Source organism: Melanostigma gelatinosum, assembly GCF_949748355.1.
Source record: "Melanostigma gelatinosum genome assembly, chromosome: 3".
Lineage (NCBI taxonomy): Eukaryota > Metazoa > Chordata > Actinopteri > Perciformes > Zoarcidae > Melanostigma > Melanostigma gelatinosum.
The window spans coordinates 11,745,582-11,756,384 of NC_136636.1; the positions used below are offsets into that span (position 1 = coordinate 11,745,582).

At 47.2% G+C, this 10,803-nt stretch overlaps 1 protein-coding gene across 1 annotated transcript; it reads left to right on the plus strand.

Annotated features, from left to right (window-relative positions):
* The first annotated feature begins 922 nt into the window (after nucleotides 1-922).
* dyrk3 (dual specificity tyrosine phosphorylation regulated kinase 3) lies at nucleotides 923-10,215 on the plus strand. The gene is made up of 6 exons (XM_079265870.1): nucleotides 923-1,803; nucleotides 3,660-3,769; nucleotides 6,237-6,442; nucleotides 6,566-6,869; nucleotides 6,981-7,397; nucleotides 7,496-10,215. Exons 1-6 carry the CDS (start codon nucleotides 1,761-1,763, stop codon nucleotides 8,225-8,227), a joined length of 1,812 nt encoding a protein of 603 aa, XP_079121996.1. The 5' UTR covers nucleotides 923-1,760; the 3' UTR covers nucleotides 8,228-10,215.
* Nucleotides 10,216-10,803: the final 588 nt, after the last annotated feature.

A 10,803-nucleotide genomic window follows, 5' to 3' on the forward strand; every position in this document is an offset into this window, starting at 1 on the left:
ATCTATCCCTGTATAGAACCATGCCGTATCCAGTTTCAGTCCACGTTTTAGCTTTCCCGACAGACATCAATGTGTAGGCCTAAGGAGAGGTCCTGTTTGGTCTATAAAAAGTAGAAAACAAAATGTGAAAAATGGCCGTCACAATCCTTTAAAAGGCCAAGCGGACGTCTTACAATAGCCGGTTTCTTCTGACTGACACTTCAAAAAGAACCACCAACTACTTCCAAGAAGTCAGAACCACTTTTACTCAAAAAGGACTTCTCTGTTGATCAACTAATTGATACATCTGATTGTGTAAAATGATTGGCACATGCACAAACATTTGGTACCGCTTTGTAACAGGTTTATTAGTTGTAACAAAAGGCCTTATTAGTGGTAATAAATAATGTACTAATGCTTTACAGAACAGTGGGCCTTAATAAAAGCAATTCTTTATAAATAATTTGTCTTTTCATCTTTTCGATTCACAAGGCGCCAATGCATTGAATGTCCTCTGACCTTTTAAAAAAGTGATCCAGAACTTAGACGTAGACCAATCAATTAAGAAATGATTACACTTACACCTGCAGTCTTGGATTATTGTTATTACTACTCTCTAATGATGACTTGTCACCATTTATAACTGACTGAATGCTAATTATCCTATATTAATGATCTATAACTATAGATGTGATGTGTATAACCACATACATAACTGAATGTGTGATCAGGTAGTATTACCCTTTTATCAATTACTTCTCTTGAATGACAAGTAAATGTATTTGCTTGAACACACTCCACCATCGGCTCCTCTGCAGAGCTCCAGGTGACCACCGCGGGGCGCCCTTCTGCTGGCTGTCTGGATGCTAAGCACCGCCCCTCTGCTGGCTGTCTGGATGCTAAGCACCGCCCCGCTCACTCCCTGTTTGCCTGCTGACTCCGGGCTCACTGAAGACGCCCTTAGCAACAACACACAGCTGCGTCGAATAAGACACTTCTACCAACCGGAGAAGACGGATTAAACACCGCCGCTTTATCGCACCGAGTACAGGCGAAGCTTTTTCTGCGAAGGCGATGCTTCGGTTGTCTCTACAGCTAACATGGGGCTCGAGTACAGCTAGCTCGCTAGTAGCCTGTTGTGGCTAGCCATCCCCGAAGGCGAGCGAAGCTGTTCCCGAAGGAGGACACAATCGTGGGTGGGGGGGTTCAACTGAGTGATAGCATCGCAGCTTTGCTAACGACAAAAGTCTAGCTAACCGGGAATAAGCACGGGAATGGTGCTCGGGATCGACTCACTGTACCGACAGAGAAAGGCGAGGGGCGCGCGGGTCAGACCACCGAGCTGTGATATTTGGACTCAAACGGTTTTTAACAGAGGGGACGGCTCTCGCGCGGACGAGTGTTTTTGTGACTGTGCGAGCTAGCTGGCAGAGCTAGCCGAGAGAAACGACCCCCACAGGTTTTTAAACTGCAGCCGAGGCTAATGTTAGCAGCACAACTCTGGTTTTAATAAGACAAGGAGAAAACACAGTTAATGCCCAGGCGAAAGCTCGCTAACTCCCAAAGAGAAAATAACCCCGAGTTATTTAATTGAAAGCACAAGTCAAGGGGTCTTTGGACGTATTAGCAAACACTAAACCGATCAACGGCAAAGTCATAAATGCTGTTAGTTAACTTTGCTTCGTGACTCTAGATTTTAATCTCTATTTTTCCACTTTTTTTTTGTTGTTCGGGATTTTTTTCTTCACTTCGGATGCTGCCATCACATATTAATTGCAATCATGATGATAATAAGCAGAAAACCAGAGGGCCCAATAGCAACAGGTAACGTTACCCTCAACAGAGTGATGCAGTGTTTGTTTGTGCCCTTTGTTCCCTAACTGTTGTCCACGTCTTGTTTAATGTCGGAGGTAAAGGGATTTAAACAGTTAGCTGCCAGCATGACGGTAGTTTTAACCTCGAGCTGCTCTTGTTGGCATTTACAGAAATATCGTGTGCCTTAAATGACTTTGATTGACAGAACGGACAGATGTAGGTTTCACAAGAGGCGGGTTGTAAACATGTTTTCTTTTGATTTGCAACTCTGTCTCGATCACGAGACTCGTATGTGAGTGTTTTGGAAGACAGACCCAGGAAGCGCTGCTTGTTTTTTCCTGTCGGCCTGCTCGTAAGCATTCATTATCTTATCAACGTTTTTATAAGCCTTGATGTTTATGTCGGCTACATTTTAACTTGTGCCAAGGCCGTCATCGTTGTACTTATTTCATATGTATATGGACCCTGACCTCAGCTCTGTGTGTGTGTGTGTGTGGGGTAGTAACGTTAGCCATTTTTGCAGAAAAGAAATGGGGATTTCTGTAACAACTTTGCCTACTTTCAAGAATCACGAAGAAAGGGGAAAGAAAGTCTGAAGAAGTGAAAACAGCAGCAGCACTTGTAGTTCATGTCGCTGGAGTTTTGAGCATATTAGAGAAGAACACTGTGACATTGCTTCCGAGCCTATGTCAGATGGGGCATATTGTACATATTGTCTGCAAAGAGACATTTTGTCCAGAACACCAGGAAGAGGAGGACCCTCTCCCCCCCCTTATGACACATGATCTACTGTATGCCCGCTTGCTTGAACCTTGTTCTCCAGCCTTTTCTGTGCAGAAGTTGGTTTGTCAGTGTGGGCAGCCCAACGTGGGCAGCCTCTGTTTGCTGGGCTAATGCACCTGTATCCAGGCAGCTCACGTGAGGGACCGGGGCTCTGACGCACCTGCACACTCTCAGGGGCTCGTCACAGAGAACACCAAAGCTACCACTGGTTGGCCTTTTTGCTAATGAGCTAATTCAACACAATAGCACTGTAAATGGCTTATGCTAACAGTATTACTTCTGTTGCAGTGGCAACTTGTGGGCTAAACGACCGTTGAGACGAACAGCCGGCTGATGGGAGGTTTGTCATTTGAGTAACTGGCTTCCTCCCACAGTCTCAAATGCCCCCCCGTCCATCTAGTCGGTGTCATCTCACGTTAGTGTGCTTGGCAAGGTGAGCTTGTGCGCACGCCGCCATTGAACGACAAGCACCCGCATCCTTCCATACGGGCCCTGTTTCTGAGCACACCTGGTGTGTGTGTGCACTGCATGACTCTGCCCGAACGGACAGATGGACAGACGGAAAGATGCTGTCGTCACACCGGCATCTGTTACCCCTATTAGGCCAATAATACCACTTGCAGCGCTAGCGATCTGGGACCCTAAGCCCTATCTAAGCTGGTCAGGTCGGATCTCTGGCCTGGGATACAATGTATTGGGAACAATAGATACAATGGACGTGTCTTGCTAATAATGGCCCTTTCACTGTAAATGTGGGTTAGGATGTGGTGGCAGACAATGTGCATTCCTACTGGGTTACAGAGACCACGTTCGTGGGATCTGTCCTGCTGAGGTTAGCTCCTGGGATTTGTTGGGCCACGCCAAATCATTAGTTGTCGTCTCAAGTTAGTCGTTGGAACTGGTAGGTTGATGGAATCATTTATTGGTTTGAGCTAACAGGGGATTGTCTGCCTCTGGAGATTAGATTGCGTTCTGTCAACGTTGCCTCTGAACGTCATCCTCTGCCTTTATCCCCGACTGCGGCAGACTTTGATGATTCCACGTTGTCACGCTGATTTGTTTGTTTACCTCTGTTCCTTCAGCTCGCCATGGTGATGGTCTGTATGACTCGTACATGAGGACAGACCACATCCTCAAAGACGAAGCGGATACAAACAGTCCATCTGGGCTGCCCTCTATGCCCAAACACACAGTAAGTACACACACACACACACACACACACACACGCACAGTTGACAAGCCCTATATCCTGTGCCGCATTCTCTGTCTCCAGACATCCTGTTCCTCGGAGAGCTATTCCCCACTCAGCCATGTTCCCGTTCATCCCACTTACACGGCTCCTTTTCCCCTCAGTCTTGATTTGCAGGTTTATCTTTTTTATCTCCAACCCGTGTAATTCAGTCAAGTGTTTATACCCTTCAATGAGAGTAACACGCGATCATGCGAGTAATATTGATTGACTGCCCGAGGGGATACGAGGCCGTGTCAGATTAGCTGAAGGGAAGTAGCCATTTTGTGTCTCCAGCGAAAGCAAATGCTGAGATCCAAAAGCAACTACCAACCGTGTTAACATTTGTGGTTTGAATGTGCAGTTCACAGGATGCAAATTTAGCAAAAAAACACAATATATTGACATGCTGTAATATATCTGTTCGGGACAGTGTAGTGATGCATATTTATGGGTATACCAGTACCTCCCATCAGTACGATTCTGGTCATTAGATTTTGAATTAAGTTTTTTTTATTTTTTTTATTATGTCCTTGAATACCATTTGGACTCTGGTCATTCAAAATAGGCATATCTAAGACATCCCTGGTATCAACATGTGATTTTAACATGTTTTACTTGAATATATTTAGCAACACTTAAAAGATATCGTAGCTGGATTCCTTTCCGCTATGTTTGCTTCTCTGAAAAGCCCCTTTGGCAGAAAATGCACACCCACAGGCAATACTACTCCATCGACCACACACACCAGCAGCAGAGAAAAGGGTTGGTTTAATATATTGTTTAGGTTTATTGGGCTTGAAAATGTGACCCACAAACAAAATCACCAATCAACATTCCCCCCCCCCCCCCCCCCCCGCTTCCCTCTCGTGTAATGCTGTCTCTGTGGCCTGCACAGAGGTGCGGCCTAGTTCTCTCTCTTCTAGCCTCGTCATTCTTCCTTTGTATTTTCTGTCACGCTCACAGAGGTAATACCCTCTGTAGAATGTGACCGGCGGCGGCGTTGATGTTCACAGTAGAGTGTGTCTGGGTGACGGGGCTCAATCGATGAAATTCCCTGTTTTTGTAGTACAGCTTTGCGACAACAACTGCGTGGGATCCTGGGTCAGCAGTGGGGCTGTTGTAATATGTTATATGGTTACATGTATGGAAACTGCATTCCAGCTCTATTTTAGGTCTCAGACATACAACACAAACACGCTCTGAGCTCAGCCCTCTCAACTTGAATATGTCAACGCCTACTTTTAAAGTGTGTTTCCTCGTTGTCTTTATCGGTGGATGCGGTTTCAGCCGTGGACCTGCTCAGCTGCGTGTACAAGCTGAAGCCACGAGCTCCACGGTACAGCAATCTAATGGGAGAAAAGAAAACAGTACAAAAATGTCCCGTCCCGCAGATGGGTGAACCCACACTGCCATTACAATGAGGAGAGTTCATGTAAAATAGAGAGCTAGAGCCTCTCTGTGTGTCTGTATGTATATATATATATATATATATATATATATATATATATATATATATATATATATATATATAGGAAGACCACGCTGAGTTTACGTCGGTGTGTCTTATTAACTGCTTCTACAGTTTAGGGGTATAATCTAACTTTAATGACTGTCATTTCCCTTGAGCTCCATTATTTTGCGGAGGGCTCTTTCCGCTGGTGAGAGAGGGAGAGACGGATAGTGAGGAGGGAGGAATTCCTGGGGTTGCTGAAACAAACAGGCGAGAGTCAGACTCAAGCTTTCTTGAAACTCTTCTAACCTTTCAGGTCGTCCCAAGCAAAGGTGGATGTGTCACTTTTTAACATTTCTCTGCTCAAATATATTCAGAAATGATTGCTAAATGTAATCCCCATCACTCAATTAAAACTTAATTGCTTTTGTTTTGTGCACTGCGTAGCCATTTTGAACACCAATCAAAATATGCAAATCCTTTTAGAAGAAGCTAAAAGCAGGACTTTACAAATTGAAAGATGATTGCAATGCTGAGCCAAAGATTGCCTGAACCTTTTACCTAACAGCTAGCAAGCCAACAGATAGGCATGTGGTCATTTTAGAGTTACTAGCACACTGACTCTAGTTTTGTTTTTCTGTTGTCACTCTTCTTTGCTTGCAAAACAAGCCTCAAAGACTCATTGACTCTATTTGGGTGTTGTTATTTATTTGATATTGACATGATTCATGCCAACAAAAACATATTGTGTGCATGACTACGGTATCTTTTGTTGCCACATGTGTCACTAGTCTGTAGATGGACAACAACACTTTTCACTCTATGGAATACATTCATACAACACACAGAACGACATGTCTCCTACACAATGAAGTACAACGTGTACACTCTGTTCGTAGACTGAATAAGCTACAGTGGAGAATTTACCAAAGGGATTTTCTAACTGCTTTCTTTTTGTCCATTGTCTTTCTCCAACAGGTCGTCAGTAACAAGACCGTAATGCGGGATCAGGCCACCGTGCGGGGTGGTCAGCTGAAGGTGAAGTACCTGTACGAAGACTCCACCAGCAACCGAAAGATCAACGCCATAACCACAGGAGCCCCCCACAACAGTGGGACCACAGGTCAGATGCCCAGTAAACCTGCCCCGGTCTCCGGCCTGTCCAAGGAGCACAGTGTAGACAGGTGAGACAGATCCAAAAAACCTCTCGCAAAGCATGTTAATGCGGCCAAAGACACATTTAAAAGCAGGAGGGACACCACTTCAGTCGTTCAACACCGTGTTTCTGTCATGCTTGTCTGACGCAGCACTGAATCCAGTAAGGGCTCCGCTGAGTGCTCCGTGCCGAATGGAGTCGGGAGTGGAGGGAACAGTGGGAAGCTGTGCGGCCCTCTCACTCCGGACCAGGCTCTGAGACTGTACCGCTCTCAACTGACCACCCTGGAGCAGACGGAGATCCACGCCTACCCAGACATCTTCTTCGTGGGACCCAATGCCAAGAAGAGGCCCGCGGTCGCCGGAGGCACCAACAACTGTGGCTACGACGACGAGCAGGGTGGATACATTCATGTCGCCCACGACCACCTGGCTTACCGCTACGAGTTCCTCAAGGTCAGACGCAAATAAAAACAATCACGGTCGAGTGTAAAACTAAGAACGTCGTCTCTCGCTGATGTTTAGCTAACCCAGTACTTCTCTCTCCCCCCCCCCCCCCCCCTTCAGATCATTGGTAAAGGCAGCTTTGGCCAGGTGGCTAAGGTGTACGATCACAAACTGCAGCAGCACCTGGCTCTGAAAATGGTGCGCAACGAGAAGCGCTTCCACCGGCAGGCGCAAGAGGAGATCCGCATCCTGGAGCACCTGCGCAAGCAGGACCGCCAAGGCACGATGAACGTCGTGCACATGCTCGAGAACTTCACCTTTCGCAACCACATCTGCATGACCTTCGAGCTGCTGAGCATGAACTTGTACGAGCTCATCAAGCGCAACAAGTTCCAGGGCTTCAGCCTGCCGCTGGTCAGGAAGTTTGCACACTCCATCCTGCAGTGCCTGGAGGCCCTGAGCAAGCACCGGATCATCCACTGTGATCTCAAGCCAGAGAACATCCTGCTCAAGCAGCAGGGACGCAGCGGCATCAAGGTAAGACGCCTGACACATGCACGGGGAGGGGGGGGGGGCAGTGAAGACCAATGACAGGATTTCGACATTGATCCTTTTTCCTCTCATCTCTCTGCCAGGTGATTGACTTTGGCTCCAGCTGTTTCGAGCACCAGCGGGTGTACACGTATATCCAGTCTCGTTTCTACCGAGCTCCAGAGGTGATCCTCGGTTCCCGCTACGGCCTTCCCATCGACATGTGGAGCTTCGGCTGCATACTGGCCGAGCTGCTGACCGGCTACCCGCTGTTCCCCGGCGAGGACGAGGGCGACCAGCTGGCCTGCGTCATGGAGCTGCTGGGCATGCCCCCGCAGAAGGTCCTGGAGCAGGCCAAAAGGGCAAAGAACTTCATCAACTCCAAGGGCCACCCTCGCTACTGCGGAGCCAACACCTTGCCCACGGGGGCCACCGTGCTCACGGGCTCTCGCTCTCGCCGCGGCAAGATGAGAGGCCCCCCGGGTAGCAAGGAGTGGAGCGCTGCACTCAAGGGCTGCGAGGACCCCACCTTTACTGACTTCATAAAGAAGTGTTTGGACTGGGACCCCTCGTCTCGTCTCACGCCGATCCAGGCCCTCAGACACCCGTGGCTGTATCGGCGCCTACCCAAACCTCTACTGGGGGCCGAGAAGAGCCAAGGGGCCCCTGTGAAAAGGCTCCCCGAGCACCACAGCACCTCCTTCCCCTCGCTCCTGGCCAAAGGAGGGCCCGGCTTAGGCGGCGCAGCCATCAACAACAAACTGAGGAGCAACGTGATCGGAGACTCGGTGGAGGCCATACCTCTTCGCACAGTCCTACCCAAACTTGTCTCCTAGAGAGAGAGCCCCGTGATCTCCTCTCTTCCTCCTCTGCACTCCTCAGGAGGAGTCAGAGCCCGGGACAAAGTGGAGACTAGCTCTCGTTTGGTTGTTCTTTTTATTTGTTTTCTACTGAGAGGTGTCGACACCCCCAGTTCCTGGTTTTAATATTAGCTGAACAGAGAGAAAGAGAGACAATAAAAGAAACAGTTTTTATATAGAGGACTTCCTTGAGCGGCTGTGGAGTTTGTGTGTACAGCCATTGATGAGGTTTGATTCTAAGACGATGCTTTTTAAAAACTTTCTGGTATGAGTGGACGGCTTCGTAAAAATGAGCAAATGTTTTTAAACCTGCGTGTGTTCTCAACGTAAGTGGAGTGTTTTGGTAAGACACACTCAAAGCACAGCTGCACTCATGTCACACTCTTAACACTCGGAGGACGCCTCCTTTTCTTGGCGAGCGTTTATTTGAGTGAAACTTGAAAAGGGCTACAGAGATTACTCTTGTCACTTTAGAGTTGGCAAAGATTTGTTCAGCACAACGTGATTGACAAGAACAAAACGGAATCAAGCGGTAGTGTTTTGGCCCCGCACACACTGAAACAGTTCTCCCTCGTAGATACAACAGCAACGCCTTCACACAGGGAACGAGGGATTGGCATTATGTAGTGAAGAATTCGGAAACTGTTTTCTAGCAATAAGTCTTCACTTCTTTGTCTTTTTCTAGTGACGCTCTCTTTCTACCTTTTTCTGTTTTTCTCTGATCCCTGGTGCTTGCATGTCAGTTCGATCTGTGATGTTTGTCTGTGCGTGTGCTGTAGCTTCGTGGTGCTCTGTGGGAGGCACATTGAGAGGGCGTCGGGCAACCTATTTACAGCCCCGTCCTCATAGCGAAATGGGGGTGAGGAGACCGTAGCTCAAACTCAAAACTGTCACAAAGGTATCGTCGCCACACTGGTCACTTCACACACTCAGCCGGCCTTGTGAGTCTGGCTCACATAAACTGATCTATATATATTAAAGAGAGAGAGAGAGGAGCGCTGCAACTCATTGCACATACTCACCTTCGAGGTGGAAAGTTAAGTTTGTATCCATGTCACCTAATTGAATTATTCCTAATGGAGCAATCGTGCAAGGTGAGATAGATCGTGGGATAAGAAGAAGAGCGGTATGTTTAATATGAGCCACGCTGTGTTTTTTATTTTAATTTCAGAGGGTGTTGTGGAAGAGTCGGGCCAGTGACAAAGGAGTGTTTTTATGGTACTGAAGGAAGAAGAAGCGTTTCTCAGGGAGACACACTTGATACATCCCGTAATCGTATTTCCTATGTTCCACTTACAGTCCCGACCGCGGGTGAGCATGCGTGTAGTTCTGTCCATTGAGATCAAGAGAATGCGTCTGCGAAGGGGGTGTGCATGCTCCACAATCTGACCTAGATTTTCTCTCCTCTCCACCACCACCACCACCTCTTTTTTACAAATTTCCCCCTGGGGATGAATAAAGTACCGATCTTATCGTCTCATGTAGGGCAGGGAACCTCTTAAACTCACACATATACAGTGAATTATGGTGCTGTCCAAAAATGCACACACACTCTCTCTCACACACACTCGCTCACAACACACACACATGTCAGGTGCACGTTGTATGGACCACACCGCTCAAAGAGTTCTTTCTCTCGTCCCTCGTTTCCGAAGTGAATCTGTCAGGGATTTCTACTCTGTCTGTTTTATTTTTTTTTGTTTGTTTTTTATAGAAGTGATTTCTATTTGCTATTCAGTCCAGAATATCAGAGGATGTAAAACGCGAAAGCTGAAAAAGAGAAAAGCAGTATACTGTCATGTTGTACCTAGTGGTGTGCGTTAGTAGGAGGGTGTTTGGTGTTCCAGCATGAAATCACAACCTGTTGTCAGACCGAGTGACTACGAGAAGAGAAACTGTACAGTAACCAAATGAAGTTGTGATCGTTTCTTTTTCTAAGGAAAATAAAAATGATTATTAACTTACATGTGCCGCTCTGGGGTGATTTCTAGATCAAACATTCCCTCTTTAGCATCGGCCCAATCCAGTACGTGCTGTCCTCTTGATACAGATAAAGATTAGTCCATAGTTTCTAAACTCTACCACTCTAGAAAGCTCTTTGCAGAGATGGTGAGACAATAGAGCAAGAGAAGAAGTTCCTCATGGGTCCCCTACGTTTGCTGCGCTACACCTGGGGGCCTGTGTTATGAAACAAGTGTCTCCAGGCGGCTCCCTGGTTCAGTCGGTACAGTGAATCACTATAAAGTGAGTTGGGTTTCAGTCTGTGATTAGGTTACAGATTCAGTGAACACTGATGAGTCAGTGAACACTGATGAGTCAGTGGCCCGTGACACAACTTGGAGGCAGCGTGTGATCCTCGCACTAACTCGTTATCCTGCACTGCCTTGGCAGTCACGAAGAGCAGCGCGTTAATGGACCAAAGCCTGCGACAGAGTCATGGTAGAACCGGCGGTGCCAAGTCATCGTCTGCATTCGCCTTTTACTGATGTGGTGCTTCTGGATCGTGAAACACAAGTAACTGTCACAGCTGCAGCTGATAATGTCAATGATGG